The sequence below is a fragment of the Polypterus senegalus genome, chromosome 2 (genome assembly GCF_016835505.1).
Source record: "Polypterus senegalus isolate Bchr_013 chromosome 2, ASM1683550v1, whole genome shotgun sequence".
NCBI lineage: Eukaryota > Metazoa > Chordata > Cladistia > Polypteriformes > Polypteridae > Polypterus > Polypterus senegalus.
Window position 1 is genome coordinate 173426544 of NC_053155.1, and position 19642 is coordinate 173446185.

At 37.5% G+C, this 19642-nt stretch overlaps 1 protein-coding gene across 1 annotated transcript in view; it reads right to left on the minus strand.

Moving 5' to 3' along the window:
• Positions 1-19642, minus strand: part of LOC120523552 (1,4-alpha-glucan-branching enzyme-like) — a 918458-nt gene that overhangs the window by 221789 nt on the left and 677027 nt on the right. The window contains exon 14 of the mRNA XM_039744954.1: positions 7533-7663. Within this exon, the coding sequence (XP_039600888.1) occupies positions 7533-7663 (131 nt within the window). The remainder of the gene's footprint in view (positions 1-7532; positions 7664-19642) is intronic.

A 19642-nucleotide genomic window follows, 5' to 3' on the forward strand; every position in this document is an offset into this window, starting at 1 on the left:
AAAGGTGAATTTTTAAACAAGAGCCAAAAAAAGAAACTGGTTACTTAGAGTCGTGCCTGAAGAACTTTAATTTGGATCTTCCTTATTTACTGTAAATAAATACTGAACAACAACATTTATTTCTAAAGCACATTTTCATACAAACAATGTAGCTCAAAGTGCTTCACATGATGAAGAAAGAGAAAAAAGACAAAATAAATAATTAAAATTAGGGAACACTAATTAACATATAACTTTTAAGTAAGGTTCAATGGCCAGGGAGGACAGGAAAAAAAAATAAAAAAATTTGCAGGAGTTACAGGCCACGAGACCACCCAGCCCCCTCTAGGCATTCTACCTAACATAAATGACCTCAATCAGTCCTCATGGTTTTCAGTCTTCACATGAAATAATTTGATGATAATGGTCATGTGGACTTCTGGCCTTTAATCCATCAATGTAGGGCATCATGCTGAAGATTATCATTTGCTGACTGGCCATCACTTGCTATGCATAACAACTAATGTTAAAATTCTCCAAAAACGTGAAGCTGGTAAAAATCAAAGGCAATGGTGAAAAATCCAAAACATAAAGAAGAACAACAATTAGACCTCAAAAACCGAGAACCTATAAATACATTTTCCAAATAGATGAAAAAAAAAGAGACCTCCATTTATAAAACAAGATCGAAAAGCCTCAGAAGGAAAAAAGAACAACTTGGGGCTGCTAGGTCAGTGGGAGGATAAGAAAAAGAAAGAAAAAAATCATATTATGATCCATCAGGAATATGCGCCAAAATGCAGTTCAATTGGTATAATTTTAAAGGAAGTAATACTTTGTTAGCTTTAGGCGGCCACTCAAATTTTCCAAGAAATTTATAAAATCAACTTTTTGTCCATGGTACCATAGAGAAAATTTCTTTACTGAAATAAAATTATTATTCCTCAGTGCTGAAATAGAATGCAGGGCAGAGAGATTAATGAAAAGATGTTTCTTAGTGGAAAACCAGAGGGGGCTGATTAAGAACTAAGAGAAAAATGTGAAAAAGAGGAAATATTCAGACAAAAGCATTTCAAGGATTGAGTCAGGAGGCATAAATTGAAATTGTTGAATGGTGAAAAATGTGGTTTGAAATGTAACATGACCAAGAAGGAAACTAACTTGCAACATTGCTATAATTATCCAAAAAATGATATGAATGATGTGCTAACCTGGTCAAAATTAAATCAAACCAAGCATCTGATTTATCATCTTAAAAATATCACTGAATGCAACAACTTTTGCTTTAAAATAAAGAACTGCCTGATTTATAACATTTTTACGAAGTTTACATGGCTCCCAGTCAAAGCTACTTGGCTTTTTTGTGAAGTTTCCATTTATTACATAAATGTCAAGAAAATTTATTCATCAAATTGTGTCAAAGGTTGGTAATTAAGGAGCATACATTGCTGGATTTAAAGTTAATCATGATACTAAGACAAGCAAGACTCCCAAGAATAAACCAAGCTTCACAGCAAAGATACTGTAATTGAACATAAATAAAGGTTTCCATAAGCATGTCAATACTGGGAAATGAAAAACATTCATAAAAGATAGAACACATGCAAGAAAATCAGAAAGCACAGACAGCTGCAGGGTGAATACCTTTGCAATTTATACAAAGGAGATCTGAACCTTCCATGCATAAGGAAGGTTCTTGGTGATTAAATAGGACATGGATATGATGAAATCTGATTCATCAACGCAGTGGCAAAGAGAAATTTTGGAAGTAGTACGCCATGTAGACTAGTCAGCAGCACAGCACATCATAATGAAGCTCCAATGCCCTTTCAATTCAGTAAAAGTTGCTGATGTTAAAGGAATAATGCAGAAGTAATTTAGATAAAATTGACAGCAGTGAAGATCTCAGTGCCAAACATAAATTACATACAATAATGTTTGCAAAATTCATCTTGTAAATAATCTCTCAAATTTAGCAGAGTGAAGACAGGATAAACAAGACAGCTCAAATGACAGAACTATAATTAGACGCATCAGAATGTCATTAAGTCGTCCAGCTCTTAATGCCCAGCATGTCTAAACTACACTGAATTATTCACAGAGTGAATAGAAGCAAGAATGAAGTAGGTTTTGTGGCAGAAGAGAAATGAAGAAAATTTTCAGTAGTGAAAATCCTTGTACTTGAAACTAAACAGATTACCAATCAAATGTTTGCAAACACAGCACTTTTATTCAAATTGATCTGTATTACGTACAGAAAGAAGCATGAGAAAATCAGCCGAATGAACGACGTCAATATGATGTAAATCTAAACTGTCCTGGCAGAGGATTAGCCGTGACAACCTAACATAGTGATGCTTAAATGTAGACTACATATTGCAATGTCAAAAATATGTTTAAAACAAAACATTTGACATAAAAAAGCAGTTTGCAGCCAAGGCACACAAAAGCTGTTACCTGAGGCAAAGAAGATACCATACTCTTTCTTTACAACAGTATCTAGAGCAGGGGTGTCCAAACTTTTTCAGCTTGCGAGCTACTTTTAAAATGTTCTGGTCAAAATGATCTATCTACATTAAAAATGATATATATATATATATATATATATATATATATATATATATATATATATATATATATATATATATATATATATCTCCAGCTCTGACACAAGGTTTTGGATGTTCCCTAAATCAAGGCGCTGCAGCTTTGAGGACAGATGTTGCAATTTTTGTTTGAGCTAATCATATTGACCATGTTTTCTGTTTCCTTGCAGCTGTAGATTAAGCTCATTCAACATGTTGGTCAGATCGGTAAAAAAAAAAGGCCAAGTCTAGCGGCCATTGATCGTTATTAAGTTGCTTGTATTCTGCATGTTTAATGACAAGGAGAAACTCCTTTTTCTCTGGCCAGGGGTCTTGAAATCTCAGCAGGAATTTCTCCCTAGCCATCTGCCTCAACAAAGGCATCTTTTATCATCTCTCCATCTTGGAAGGACTTCTTATGCTTAATGATCGAGTGACTCACCCAGAACGATGCTTCAGTGTGTCTGACTTTGCTTTTGAATTCAGCCAAGTGAAAAATGACGGCTGTCCGATTAACTGCGAATTTAGTTCCCTCTCTTTTCTCTTTCTCAGATCACTTTTTGGAAGAAAGTCAGTTTCTTAGTTTTTATGAACAGTTCAAAAGTGCCTTTCCACATTTTCCTTCTTTGGAATAGCAATGATAGATTGACAGATCAGACAAATGCACTTCGATTGTGTCATTGTGAGAGAAAAAAATCCTCTTCCAATTCCACATCCAGCCCACAACCAACAAATTTTTTTTTTAAATACCTTATTTAGTCGATATACACTTACCTAAAGGATTATTAGGAACACCATACTAATACGGTGTTTGACCCCCTTTCACCTTCAGAACTGCCTTAATTCTACGTGGCATTGATTCAACAAGGTGCTGAAAGCATTCTTTAGAAATGTTGGCCCATATTGATAGGATAGCATCTTGCAGTTGATGGAGATTTGTGGGATGCACATCCAGGGCACGAAGCTCCTATTCCACCACATCCCAAAGATGCTCTATTGGGTTGAGATCTGGTGACTGTGGGGGCCATTTTAGTACAGTGAACTCATTGTCATGTTCAAGAAACCAATTTGAAATGATTCAAGCTTTGTGACATGGTGCATTATCCTGCTGGAAGTAGCCATCAGAGGATGGGTACATGGTGGTCATGAAGGGATGGACATGGTCAGAAACAATGCTCAGGGAGTCTGTGGCATTTAAACGATGCCCAGTTGGCACTAAGGGGCCTAAAGTGTGCCAAGAAAACATCCCCCACACCATTACACCACCACCACCAGCCTGCACAGTGGTAACAAGGCATGATGGATCCATGTTTTTATTCTGTTTACGCCAAATTCTGACTCTACCATTTGAATGTCTCAACAGAAATCGAGACTCATCAGACCAGGCAACATTTTTCCAGTCTTCAACTGTCCAATTTTGGTGAGCTCATGCAAATTGTAGCCTCTTTTTCCTATTTGTAGTGGAGATGAGTGGTACCCGGTGGGGTCTTCTGCTGTTGTAGTCCATCCGCCTCAAGGTTGTGCGTGTTGTGGCTTCACAAATGCTTTGCTGCATACCTCGATTGTAACAAGTGGTTATTTCAGTCAAAGTTGCTCTTCTATCAGCTTGAATCAGTCGGCCCATTCTCCTCTGACCTCTAGCATCAACAAGGCATTTTTGCCCACAGGACTGCCGCATACTGGATGTTTTTCCATTTTCACACCATTCTTTGTAAACCCTAGAAATGGTTGTGCATGAAAATCCCAGTAACTGAGCAGACTGTGAAATACTCAGACCGGCCCGTCTGGCACCAACAACCATGCCACGCTCAAAATTGCTTAAATCACCTTTCTTTCCCATTCTGACATTCAGTTTGGAGTTCAGGAGATTGTCTTGACCAGGACCACACCCCTAAATGCATTGAAGCAACTGTCATGTGACTGGTTGATTAGATAATTGCATTAATGAGAAATTGAACAGGTGTTCCTAATAATCCTTTAGGTGAGTGTAAATTGGAAGGCTAACTAGATCACTTAGATAGCCAAAGTTTTGCAGTAGCTTGCGCGTTTAATCGTGCAAGTGGGATGACTAGTGTATTAAAAGAAAAGAGATCTCTGACTGGCCGCCCTGTATGTCAATCAAGTGGCAAATGCCATAGGGAGGATATATGATAGACTAACATTTAAAAAAATTTTTTTTTGAATGCAACGCGATCTACCTGCACTACCTTTCCGATCTACCGGCCGATCGCGATCGACATATTGGGCACCCCTGATCTACAGCATAATTATCTTAAAAATAAGTACAGTTTGTTTGTGAGATTGTCCTCACATAAACAGCTCCCTTTAAAATAACACTAATTAGACTTGAGAGAGCCACTATGGTGTAAAGATACCACCTCTCAGTTAAAACAGAATTTCAAATTGAGCATAAACGGCAAACAACATTGTTAATGGTTTATTGGTTTGCATCAACTGAAAGGATTAGCAGTGTAAGAATCCTCTCCACAATCCTCTTATGATTACTACCCCCAAATGAAGGAATGGAATCATTCATAACCAATCAATCCACTCATTTTCTAAACCAACTTAATAAGAATTTAGGATTCACTGGGGCATCTTCTATAAGAAGCCAAACTCTTTAGGGAAGGGAATCCACCTACCATACAATTTTTATTTAATACACTAAATAATTAAATAACAAATACTTGGAAAGAGTCCATTTAATATTATTAGCAATGAGTTTACAAATTTCATTAAACAACAACATTTCTTTATATAGCACATTTTCATACAGATAATGTAGCTCAAAGTGCTTTACATAGTGAAGAAAAGAGAAATAAAAGATAAAGTAAGAATTAGAATAAGACGACACTAATTAACATAGTAAGAGTAAGGTCCGATGGCCAGGGAGGACAGAAAAAAAAAACAAAAAAAAAAAAAACGTCTGGAGAGAAAAAAATAAACTCTGCAGGGGTTCCAGACCATGAGACCGCCCAGCCCCCTTTGGGCATTCTACCTAACATACATGAAAACAGTCCTCTTTGTATTTAGGGTTCTCATGGAAGGGCTAAAGCACTAAAGGAGCAGACAATGACCACAGTATGGCTAGCATATAAAGATCACACAAGCACAAGGAAATCAACATACACTTGTACTCAAAGAAATTTAGGAAGAAAGAAAAATAACCTGACATAAAAAAAATAACGAAATTCTTGATGTATTAAATTCAATTTGTTTCCAAAAACCATAAAATGAGGGCTAATTTCAATTTAGCAGAACAAAATAGTGAACATTGAAGATTATGTTATGAAGACATTTCACTCCACTAGTGCTAACCTTCAACTTATTATAGCAAGGTGGGCTGGACATTCTTTTGGACTGTAGTGTGTGCCAGCAAAAGATGAACCTGCTCTTCTCTTTGTACATTTCATTGTACCTCTGCTACACTTCACACACAGTTAATTTGTTTATAATTAACAATTATAGTGATTCAGTGAGTTCACCACAAGCTATTCAAAGTCTCCATGTTCATATACTTTAATGTATACTTTGGATTATTTGGAGTAAACTTGGAGAACCCTAGGAACACCTATTGTGTGGGGCAGGAATCACCCAATGTGACTTCTTCAACCAAAATTTTGAATATATGACCCTTCATCATCATATCTTTGAATGCAGTACATCTTACTGTAAATCATAAACATAGTGAATTAAACTAAATATACAAGACTGAAGACTGAACTATCAGCTTTCAGATCAAGTACTTAATCACAACGTTCCTCATTTATCATACTGTTTTCTTTTGATTTCCATTTCCAATTAATGCAAACATAGCTTTGGATAAAAGGCAGTAAAAACCCCTTCGTGGCGCCCCAGCCTACCACAGAGCACACTTACCAATAAACCAATATGGAACAACCTAGACTGGCTAATCAATCTAGCCAAATATCTTTGTGATGCTCAAAGAAAATGAAATACAAAGAGGAACCCAAGCAATACAAAGGGAAGGTATTAGAACTCCATATCAAGAGTGAGCAATACAAAATATGAGGCCAGGACCACTGTACCACTCTGCTATGCCCATTAGCTCATGCCATATTAGTAAATTTTACACTAAATTTTTAAAGTGAAACACATTGCCTACCCTTCAGACCCAATTCCAATAGTATACTGTACTTTTTTAAAAAAAATAAAATATTCATTTATGTAGTTGCACAGCTCATAACAAACATAATTATCATGCATACATCTTAGTTGACCGACATAATGCTCAGTTCTTTCACAGTGGCAAATCCTCAGAACCTTACTAATTCAGATGTTAATTTGAATATATTTACCATATGTAAATACCAACTGCAATTTTTCACTTTCATTCTCAAGATTTCCTGAAACCAGAGTCCCAACCTGAGGTTTGAGAAGAGACCAAAACAAGTCATAATTCTGTGAAATGATGAATAAATAAAGAGAAAATGCCTGTGAAGGGGCTACTGCTAGAGACAGAAAATGAATATGAATAAGAAGTGGCATACAAATTTAAGCTGAGGTAAAGATGAATAAAGATTTTGCTGTATTTAAGACTGTATACGTGGTAACAAAATACATTACCATATTTCAGAGTAAATATTAAGGGAAGGTCTTTCATGCAAGTTAGCTTATCTGCTTACTTCATTCTTCATGACTTATTTATAGGCAAGTGATCATTTAAATACATCCTGAGACTTCAGCTACCAAAAAGTAAAGCATAGAAACCTCTGTGATTATCATATTTACAAAAAGCTAAATAGCACTAATATACTGTATAATAAAAATAAATTGTTATATTGAAAATAAATTTACTTGGCAAATAATGTTATTCATGTTGTGTGGCTACTGGCAAAAATTAGGTAAATTGATAATATTCATTTCTAAACAAAACCAGTAGTCAGAGGTGAAAAGAAATATGAAAGAACAAATAGTAGAACTCAAATTGGCTACTTTAAAGGATACTTCCCTGGAACTTCAACTCCCACTTGGTAATCAGTGTAGCTCTTTGATGGATGGAAGTTAAAAATGAAGAGAATTTTCCCTCTTTCAAAGGCAATGATCTTATCTCCTTCATGCTGTGTGCTCACATATGCCTATAAATGAAAATGGGAAAATCAAATATGATAAATATTCCAATTATTATTCCTACTTCGCAAATTTTCAATAAAGCATTCAAATTTCTTAGGAAATAAAACTAGTAACAATATGCTCATGGAAAGTTCAGATATAATTTGGCTCTTTGAAGTTTCCATTAATACATTTTTTTTGCTTTTTTACTTGTAAAAAGTAAGTAAAAGTGGAATTGCTGTAAAAATATCAAAGTTGTGAACAGTTCACCATTTCAGAAAGTTATCATTCATACAGTATGCATTCCACATTTTTAGCTGACATGGGAATAAATACTGCTACTTTTTTCCCTTAAAAGCTGAGCTATCTCCAGCAACATGTCATTAAAATTGATTATCATTGTCACTCAGCATTACTTTTAGCACTTATTCTACCCTCCCTCCAAATGCAGATTCTGAAAACAGAACCACTTCTGTCATTTGAGATAAGTCATCATGTTAGAATTGCAAAGAGCTGACATTTACATTAAACAAAATATATGTATATTAAACTTTGATGCAATTAGCTTCATGTGCTTTTGGGATCTGTTTTAAGAACAAATTATATTTTCTGTTTCTTAAGCATTTAATACACGTTAAAATTAATTATGAGGCAGTGGAAACCACAGGTTGAAGAGCCAATCATCTGCAGTGAATTAGCATATGTCTACTTTTTATACTGATTAAAAATCACTTTAGAAGAAACTGCTTTAGTATTATAGATTAAAGATGTTGCTCAAGTGAAACATTCTGCAAATGATCTTGAAATTATCAAATACAAAGTTCACTTTCAACTAAAGTCACTTTTTTTTTTTTTGGCAGCACCACTAATTTAAAAAAACATACTGTCAATTGAAATTGGAATGGGAATTTGTCTCTAACCGCAATGGAAAATTAAGTAAATATTAAGAATCACTTTTTCAAAACATAGAAAAAGGAATCTTAGACATACAGATCAACATATCACATTCTTTAAAACTTAATCCTACTGCAAGTTTTTGTCTGTGTAATATCTAATATCTATCAATATTAAATGGTAGTGAACTTTTTTTTAATTTCACAATTTGAACACTTTTCAAAAACCTGAAGGCATGCACAGCACAAAACAAAATCCATCTTTACAGGTATAGCATAGCCATCACCATTTATCAAACAATTGTAGTTGACAAAGTGGGAAAAAGTGGTGCAGCCTACATCAACAGGAAGAGTGTCTCTGTTAGTTGCATAGCCCACTGTCATTTGGTTTTCCAGACCTGCTATGTTACTTTTAGTCACTACATGAAGTGAATATGCTAATGTTATCATTAGTTTACAATATAGTTTTGCTATTTTTTTACTTGGCAGTGCTTAGCACCCCTACTTGCTATTGCTATGAGGCTAAAGTTAATGGTCAATGCTTGTTTACGAGGTTGTTACTTAAGCCTACCCTTTGTATTTTCTGCTCTTACCAGAAATTTGTAAATTTTCTAACTTGCTTATATGACAAACTCTACAATTTATAACAAAACCAACTCAGCAATATTTCTGAGAAGACCGCTGAGGGCTGGTAAAAACTCTCTAAAAATTCAGATTACTTATAATTTTACAGACAAGCACTTCTCATGTCACTTTCACTCTCCAACTGTAACCCTATACAAATGAAGTTACAGTTAAAACCGAGAAAAAAAATTCTTACGTTTATTTTCTTATTTCCTTTTCCCCAGCTACCAGATGTGGTATTTTTGTTGGCATTGCAAAGGAATTTGCAGGATTGTGTTTTACTCACATGTAAACATTATTGAACAATTAATTCACTATTGATCAACATGCAGGTGGTCATGTACAGTTATATTATGAATTTGGTCATAGTGTTGTCTCCACCCAACTTCATTTTTAGTGTTTCAGTGTTTTATCCTATTTATTTTATTGTAATTCACAGACTGAATGACTTTTTTGTTAGTTGATTAACCATAACCTCATAATATATATTTATCCATGTAACTGTAGTTAACTGAAGTGCATCCTTTTAATTTTTTATAGGATGGGATGTTGTGGGGGCTCCACCAAAAAGGGACTAGCATCTCTAGAGATTGGGGTAGATGTGAAATGGCACATGCTTTACTATACTTTTGAGAATGACACAAGTATTAGTTTTCACAAAGTTTGCTGCTTCAGTGTTTTTAGATCTTTTTGTTAAATGCTTCTATGGTATACTGAAGTATAATTACAAGCATTTCATACGTTTAAAAGGCTTTTATTAACAATTACATTAAGTTTATGCAAATGGTCAATATGTGCAGTGTTGGCCTTTCTTTTTCAAAACCTCAGCAATTCGCACTGGCATGCTGTCAATCAACTTCTGAGCCAAATCCTGACTGATGGCAGCCTATTCTTGCATAGTCAATGCTTGGAGTTTGTCAGAATTTGAGAGTTTTTGTTTGTCCACCTGCCACTTGAGGATTGACCACAAGTTCTCAATAGGATTAAGGTTTGGGAAGTTTCCTGGCAATGGACCCAAAATTTCATTTTTTTTTCCCTCAGCCACTTAATTATCACTTTTGCCTTATGGCACGGATGTCCATCATGCTGGAAAAGGGATTGCTCATCACCAAACTGTTCTTGAATGGTTGGGAGAAGTTGCTCTCAGAGGATGTTTTAGTACTATTCTTTATTCATGGCTGTGTTCTTAGGCAAAATTGTCAGTGAGCCCACTCTCTTGGCTGAGAAGCAACCCCACACATAAATGGCCTCAGGATGTTTTACTGATGGTGTGACACAGGACTGATGGTAGTGCTCACCTTTTCTTCTCTGGACAATCATTTTTTCCAGATGCCCCAAACAATTGGAAAGGGGATTCATCAGAGAAAATGACTTTACACCAATTCTCAGCAGTCCAATCCGTGTACCTTTTGCAGAATATCAGTCTGTCCCTGATGTTTTTCTTAAAGAGAAGTGGCTTCTTTGCTGCCCTTCTTGAAACCAGGCCATCTTCAAAAAGTCTTTGCCTCACTGTGTGTGCAGATGCACTCAACCTGCCTGCTGCCATTCTTGAGCAAGCTCTGCACTAGTGGTGCCCCAATCCCGCAGATGAATCAACTTTAGGAGATGGCCCTGACACTTGCTACACCCTGAAGCTTCTTCACAACAATTGAACCTCTCTCCTTGACGTTCTTGATGATCCAATAAGATTGCAGCTAAATCAACCATTTATCAGCAGCAAATATCCTTGCCTGTGAAGTCCTTTTTGTGCAAAGCAATGATGACTGCACGTGTTTATTTGCAGGTAAGCATGGTTAACAGAGGAAGAACAATGATTTCAAGTATCACCCTCCTTTTAAAGCATCCAGTCTGCTATTCTAACTCAGTCAGCATGGCAGAGTGATCTCCAGACTTGTCCTCTCAAAACTCTCACCTGTGTTAATGCAGAGGATCACTCAAATGATGGCATGGCAGAAATGAAATAGAAATGGGTTTTTTGGGATTAAGTTCATTTCCATGGCAAAGAGGGAGACTTTGCAATTAATTGCAATTCATCTGAACACTCTTCAAAACATTCTGGAGTATATGCAAATTGCCATCCTAAGAACTGGGCCAGCAAACTTTGTGAAAATTAATATTTGTGTCATTCTTAAAACTTTTGGCCACAACTGTAGATTGGTGAACCTGGTGGTAAAGAATGTCACCAAGGATAGGCTAATATCAGGTTACTGCCACTTTTACTTTTTACTGCTGGGAACGGCTGGCAGAGTCCCCTGTCAGAAGTAGCTTCAACCCCCACCTCCGGCAGAACTTCAACCACGTCCCGAGGGAGGTGGGGAACATTGAGTCCGAATGGGCCATGTTCCGTGCCTCTATTGATGAGGCGGCTGACCGGAGCTGTGGCCGCAAGGTGGTCGGTGCCTGTCGTGGTGGCAATTCCCGAACCCGTTGGTGGACACCGGCGGTGAGGGATGCCGTCAAGCTGAAGAAGGAGTCCTATAGGACCTTTTTGTTCTGTGGGTCTCTGGAGGCAGCTGATAGGTACCAGCAGGCCAAGCGGAATGCGGCTTCGGTTGTTGCTGAGGCAAAAACTCGGGCATGGGAGGAGTTTGGGAGAGGCCATGGAGAACGACTTTCGGACGGCTTCGAGGAGATTCTGGTCCACCGTCCGGCGTCTCAGGAGGGGGAAGCAGTGCAGTGTCAACACCGTATATGGTGGGGATGGTGCGCTGCTGACCTCGACTCGGGACGTTGTGGGTCGGTGTGGGGAGTACTTCGAAGACCTCCTCAATTCCACTAACATGCTTAAAATGAGGAAGCAGAGCCTGGGGACTCTGAGGTGGGCTCTCCCATCTCTGGGACTGAGGTCACAGAGGTGTTCAAAAAACTCATTGGTGGCAGGGCCCCGGGGGTGGATGAGATACGCCCGGAGTTCCTTAAGGCTCTGGATGTTGTAGGACTGTCTTGGTTGACACGTCTCTGCAACATTGCATGGACATTGGGGACAGTGCCTCTGGATCGGCAGACCAGGGTGGTGGTCCCCCTCTTTAAAAAGGGGGACTGGAGGGTGTGTTCCAACTACAGAGGGATCACACTCCTCAGCCTCCCTTGAAAAGTCTATTCGGGGGTTCTGGAGAGGAGGGTGCATCGGATAGTCGAACCTCGGATTCAGGAGGAACAGTGTGGTTTTCGTCCTGGTCGCGGAACAGTGGACCAGCTCTACACCCATAGCAGAATCCTGGAGGGTGCATGGGAGTTTGCCCAACCAGTCTACATGTGTTTTGTGGACTTGGAAAAGGCGTTTGATTGTGTCCCTCGGGGAATCCTGTGGGAGGTGCTCCAGGAGTATGGGGTACCGGATCCCCTGATAAGGGCTGTTCGGTCCTTGTACAACCGGTGTCAGAGCTTGGTCGTAATTGCGGGCAGTAAGTCGAGCCCGTTTCCAGTGAGAGTTGGACTCCGCCAGGGCTGCCCTTTGTCACCGATTCTGTTCATAACTTTTATGGACAGAATTTCTAGGTGCAGCCAGGGTGTTGAAGGGGTCCGGTTTGGTGGACTCAGGATTGGGTCACTGCTTTTTGCAGATGATGTTGTCCTGTTTGCTTCATCAGGCCGTGATCTTCAGCACTCTCTGGATCGGTTCGCAGCTGAGTGTGAAGCGGCTGGGATGAGAATCAGCACCTCCAAATCCGAGAAGGGTGGAGTGCCCTCTCAGGGTTGAGGGAGAGATCCTGCCCCAAGTGGAGGAGTTTAAGTATCTCGGGGTCTTGTTCACGAGTGAGGGAAGAATGGAGCGTGAGATCGACAGGCGGATCGGTTCGGCATCCGCAGTGATGCGGCCTCTGCATCGGTCTGTCGTAGTGAAAAAGGAGCTGAGCTGTAAGGCAAAGCTCTCAATTTACCAGTCGATCTACGTTCCTACCCTCACCTGTGGTCATGAGCTATGGGTAGTGACCGAAAGAACGGGATCGCGAATACAAACGGCTGAAATGAGTTTCCTCCGCAGGGTGTCTGGGCTTTCCCTTAAAGATAGGGTGAGAAGCTCAGTCGTCCTGGAGGGGCTCAGAGTAGAGCCGCTGCTCCTCTGCATCGAGAGGAGTCAGATGAGGTGGCTCGGGCATCTGATCAGGATGCCTCCAGGACGCCTCCCTGGTGAGGTGTTCCGGGCACGTTCAACCGGGAGGAGGCCCCGGGGAAGATCCAGGACACGCTGGAGGGACTATGTCTCCTGGCTGGCCTGGGAACGCCTTGGGATTCTCCTGGAAAGGCTGGAAGAAGTGGTCGGGAAGAGGGAAGTCTGGGCCTCTCTCCTTAACCTGCTGCCCCCGCGACCCGACCTCGGATAAGCGGAAGAGGACGGATGGATGGATGGATGTAATCAAACTGAGGCAAGTTTTTAAAGAAATCAAGAAATAAGGCCATAATTTTGTATTAATATGTTAAACTTTCTATTGAAGTTTTTACTGAAAAAACCACTACCTTTATTGAAAGATACAAATATTTAGGCATATGCCTAGAAAATAATCTAATATGTAATTGTTACATAAAATGTTTAATAAAGGCTGGCTGTAAAGGTTAAGTCACATTTCTCTGTATGACATGGAAAACAATTTAATACATTTGTTTTTGTCACAGCTGGATTATGGGGATCTGTTGTAGATGTGCAGACTCATTTTTATTATTAAAACTGAACTCTCTGTATTACTATGAAGCCACTTTATTTAACATTATACCTGATCTCATATTTCCGACACAGTAATAGTTCATCCACAATTACACAATCTATTTACTATCTTCAGAAATATTATTGGGAGAAAAGAAAACCACAGTTTTCAGTCAAGATAAATTGTTTTTAGTATTTTATAGACAAACCTGTACCAATTCAATCCAGTGTCCTACAAAAATTGCACTATGACCAGGCTGTCTAAATGCATTATCTGCAAAGTCAAGTCATTCAACTATGTAACCTCATTTAAAAGATGTGGAGGTTAATATATTAATATTTATTAAGACACTGTCTTTTTCATTTTTATTTTAGTTAACACCAAGTTCATGCATGTTTAATGGGTAATAATCTGCTTATAAAATGACATCAACAAAAGATTTTTTTAATAAACTAGTAAAAAATTAAATATCCCTTTACACGAATATGCAGTATGGTTTGTGCTACTCAAAACTGATTTTAAAGATTCTGTCACATTGAAAATTGTAGGTTATTTTAAGATTAAAACTTAAAACCACTATAAATATTATTGGGAGTGTTGTCAGTGGAAAGATGAAAGCTGATAAAGAATAAAGAGGCTGTTCATTAAATTAACAAAATTATTATAAACATTACAAAAATATCCATAGCATTAAAACAGATAGCCAAATAGAAAAACACTGCAGTAACACTCTGTCCTTTTTCTCAAATGATAAACTAAATTAAAAAAAAAATAAATATATATATATATATACAGTATATATATATATATATATACAGTATATATATATATATATACAGTATATATATATATATATATATATATATATATATATTATTCATACTAACAGCTTGAAACATCTAAACCTTGCTTGCCCCTCCTTTGTTTGCATGCAGAGAGAATCGCTTTGAGTTCTCCCCACCTTGAACATCTATGCTTGAACATTGGGGATACGTCATACTGATTAGGTTCAGTTTTTAACTGCATGAACTTTGGCCTAATACTAAACTGAAGTAGACATCAGTGGACATGATCTCAACCGGTGGCTTATGGGGAGCCTTTTCAACAAAGGGCAAACAGTCATTCTTTTAAAGGAGACCTGCAGGTATATGTACTGTTATTGCATCTTTATGTATTTACAATGTAAGAGGTTAAAACAACAAATGAATCACACTCATGTTTCTAATAAATAATTGTTTTGGTCTCACTGGCATTATCTTGGGTTCAGAGATGGCTTATGCATACCACATATCTTCCACATTGTTTAAACAAAGCTTGGATGTTTCTAATCACATTTTTCAGTCTCAGGATTGAACTGCTTCAGCTTTTAAAAGAGGCATCATTAATACTCCACTCGAAAATTCTTGTAATGTATATTATACATTATTTCAATAACTAAACAGGTAATGTTTACTAAAATGTCTTAACTTTCAGTTAGATGAATGGCACCTTTAAAAAAGAAAAGGCATCTGGCATGTGAGTTAACTCTCTTGGTAATGGGATTTCCAAGTTCTTTTTGTAAAAACTAGCAATTACTAAAACTGCAACAAAAGGAGAAAATAATTTAAAAAACACCAACAAAGTTAGCCTGAGATGACCCTTTATAAAGAAAACTGAGAGCTAAATACTCTGCTCAGTTTGAGGTCTCTCTGTAGCCATGAAGTTCAATATCCAGTATTCAAAACACATCATTAATTAGATGTTATTGTTGCAGTGCACAACGCTACACAGTGAAAATAATGTCAAGTAGGTGCTGGTCCCTGCTGAGAGTTTCAATCATGAAATCAAATCTTTAATGCATGTAAAACTCAACATTGTTTGATCACATTTACTTTCTGAAGTGATTATTTGCACAGTTTTCTCAGCAAGATCTGTTTTGTGAGTCTGATTTAGTGGGGCAGAAGCCACAACCCATAATCTTGCTCTATTAGGGGTAAGTGATTAATTATATTTTAAGATATCTAAATATTATAGGTCTGCTGAATTGGCAATACCTAAACTAGGAGTTAAAGGACATCCAAGGAGGTTAATTAATGCACAAAACAGAGATGTTTCCCAAAAATAATAGCTTAGTGTTAATATGCAATGTTTTACTAATTAAAAATGATTGGAAACAGTATTTTTCTTTTCTAGCACAACATCAAAAGTTAGAGAATTTCATTTTTAGTATGGTATGTGGTTTAAATTAAACAAGTCAGTGTCTTTTTTGTAAGTCTGCATCTGAGGCTAGGGATCTGCACTGGCAATCGGAAGGTTGCTAGTTCGAATCCCATAAATGCCAAAAGGGACTCTGCTCTGTTAGGCCCTTGAGCAAAGTCCTTAACCTGCAATTGCTGAGCACTTTGAGTAGTGAGAAAAGCGCTATATAAATGCAAAGAATTATTATTATTATTATTATAATTAGACAAGGGCTACTACCTTACTATAATCATAGTTTTGCTATTTAAAGAAAAGTAGAATTAAATTTAACATCAGTGTTTACAGGATGCAAGCTAAACAGCTAAATGTATATTGAGAATAGGGAAAACTAAAGTAATAGTAGTTTGACATAAAATACTGACTGGGAACGTTCTCTCTTTAAAGCTGCATGTTTTGTGGACCTTACACTACAGAGTTGCATGAACAGCAAATAAAAAGGAACAAAAGAAGAAAAGTGAAATGTAATGGTATAAATAAAGGACAAGGGCATGTGCAGATTACGCACATACCGGTTATTGTTTTAATGGTGTTTTTGATAGTAGTGGTGATTACAGGGCACAGAACAGTTTAAGTATATCCACATGTACAGTTGTGATTGAAAGTTTGTGAACCCTTTAGAATTTTCTATATTTCTGCATAAATATGACCTAAAACATCATCAGATTTTAACTCAAGTCCTAAAAATAGATAAAGAGAAACCAGTTAAACAAATGAGACAAAAATATTATACTTGGTCATTTATTTATTGAGGAAAATGATCGAATATTACATTTAGACACAGAAATGCTTCCATCGGGCTGTGCCCTAGATCCTAAAGTACTCCAAGGTTCGGGATAAAAGAAGTCGCTTAAGCTCATCCAGTGAGTTAGAATTGGGTGGGAGTTGAAATATCCCACCTAGGAGGTGTACAGGAGGAAAAAAGAAAAGAGATTTATGTTTATTATAGCACTGGAACCTTTATAGAAGATAGTTGTGAAAATAAACTCTCTTTTTAAAAGGGACTTGTGTCTGTGTGGTTGCTTTTGGGGCTCTCTGGTACCCACCTTGTGGGTCACGCATATAATACAGAGAGCGAACAAGAACATGTGGAACACATAAATAATACCTGAATACTTCATACACTAGTGAGTGTCAATAATAAAATTATATTTAATTTGCCATTATCTTGTTTTCATTTTTGGCAGTCTCTCAAGCCATTCACAATTGACATCGATTGGCTAAACCCTGTAACTTGAACATCTATTACTTGCCAGTCTGGTTTATGAATTTACTTGCACTCTTCTCTTATCCAATCTCTCTATTAAATGGTGTTTCTGTAAAATCAGCACATTTACATTAACATAACTTTTGTCAGGGCTTTAAGAACTTTTGGACGTTTGCTAAAACAAACATATGCCAATATAGATTTTAGCAACAAGGCATTTCAATTACAGAGCTGTAAAAAAAAAACTGCTGCCTCAATAATTCAAAATATGGATTTTGATGCACAGGAATGAAAAGAACTTTTTAAATCCCTCATAATTTTTAACCCATAGTAATACAAGTAAAATGCTTTAAAACTGGCCCTACTATATAGATTTCTAAAGAATAATTTAGGTTTTAAAACTAAAAACCTGGACTGAGAATATTTCAGCTTCATGTCAGCTCTAACTTTGTTTTGCCACAAAGTGGATTATGGAGCTTTGGTAAATCAAAAAAAAAAAAAAAAAATCAGCAAATAAATTTTAAAAAACACCAAATACAATCTTTCTTAAATATTATAATTGTTTCTGCAATGTTCACTGGGTGTTCTGTTATGATTTTATGCTTGTCCAATGGGTTTGTCCTAGGATAAATGGAAAATACAGTAATTGACCACAATACATGTATCTCCAGCTGCTCTCTTTCGATCTGAATTGATGTGAGTGCTGCTTACACATAGTACCAAGCATTCAAACCTCAATTTGAGCAAGGTCAACATAACGTTTAAGTGAACATTTCTCTGATGAAGATGTGCAATTTACAATCAATTGCGCTAATTTTTCTTTGGGTAAATTGAATACTTTATGTGACATTAAATACGTGTGGGGTCTGTGGTGGATAAAAAAATATAAAATGGAAATTGTGAACATTTGAACAGTTCAGTTGTGAAATAACAGCTACACAATGTTTTCAAGTTTTAAATTTATGAAATAGTCTGGAAAGATTTATGTCTTAACTGTGTTGCTAGGCCTATTTCAGATCAGAATCTCTGCCTTTAGGCAATCATAATGAGTCATATCTTCTGGGGCTTAATCAAGGAAGACCTTCAGACATTAACCTGTCAGTGATGGACCCCAAAGGGCTTTCCATTGCATGTGTGGCCAGCCTTTCAAGTCGACAATATCCTCTGAAGTAATTCTGCTGCCTTCTGAAGTACAGTATATGATATGAGCAACCTGGACCCATATGTGCAGACTACTGACAGTATCCTATTTCTAATATAAATCTGTTTTAAAGGTCAGTCAGAAATCTTGTTGTCATCTATGATTAAACTTTTTAATGATGGAAATAATATGTCATAAACATCCATTCCTTTATTATCCAACACGCTATATCCTAACTACAGGGTCACGAGGGTCTGCTGGAGCCAATCCCAGCCAGCACAGGACCCCAGGCAGGGCGCCAGCCCACCGCAGGGCACACACACACACATACCACACACCAAGCACACACTAGGGACAATTTAGGATCGCTAATGCATCTAACCTGCATGGACTGTGGGAAGAAACCAGAGTACCCGGAGGAAACCAACACAGACACGGGGAGAACATGCAAACTCCAAGCAGGGAGGACCCGAGAAGCGAACCCAGGTCTCCTAACTGCGAGGCAGCCGCGCTATCCACTGTGCCACCGTTCCGCCCATACCATAAACAGAAAATGTAATATCAGTGGGCATTGCTACAGTACTATTTTTATACCATACCATTTTCTAAGCCTGCTTAATACTGAGCAGGGTTGAAGGTGGCTGGAGCCTATCCCAGCAAGCACAGGGCACAAGGCAGGAATAATCACTGAACAAGGCATCTGTTCACTGCAGGGAGAACACATACACAACACACATTATGGCCAATTTAGTCTTACCAATCAATTGAACCTGCTAGTCTTTGGACAATGGGAGGAAACTGGAGCACTTGGAGGAAACCCATACACACACAGAACACCAGGGGCACAAACCCTGGTCTCTTTACTGCGAGACAGCAGTGCTACCAGTGTGCCATCCTAGTATTTTTAAGACATTTTAAAATCTGAATTCTAAAGCCTATCAGCCTATCTTAAAGCTTATATACATTTATGAAATTTTACTCAGTGGAGAGTTTTGATAAGCAGGTTTTAGGTAGAAACAGGAAGCTGTCACTGTTGATGAAAACAGGAAACATGTGCGTGGTGGGGTTACTTTTTAAATAGACATTTGACAATACCAGATGTTTCCTAAGCAGCTGGAATTGCAAGCAACTCTGAAAGATTTTTAATTAAGAATATGGACAGTTCTTTTATTTGGCTTATGTTTATCCATGTAAAGTTGTTTTCAGCCACTATCATATTGAATTTTCAATATAAAAGATTCTTATTATAAACTGTACAAATA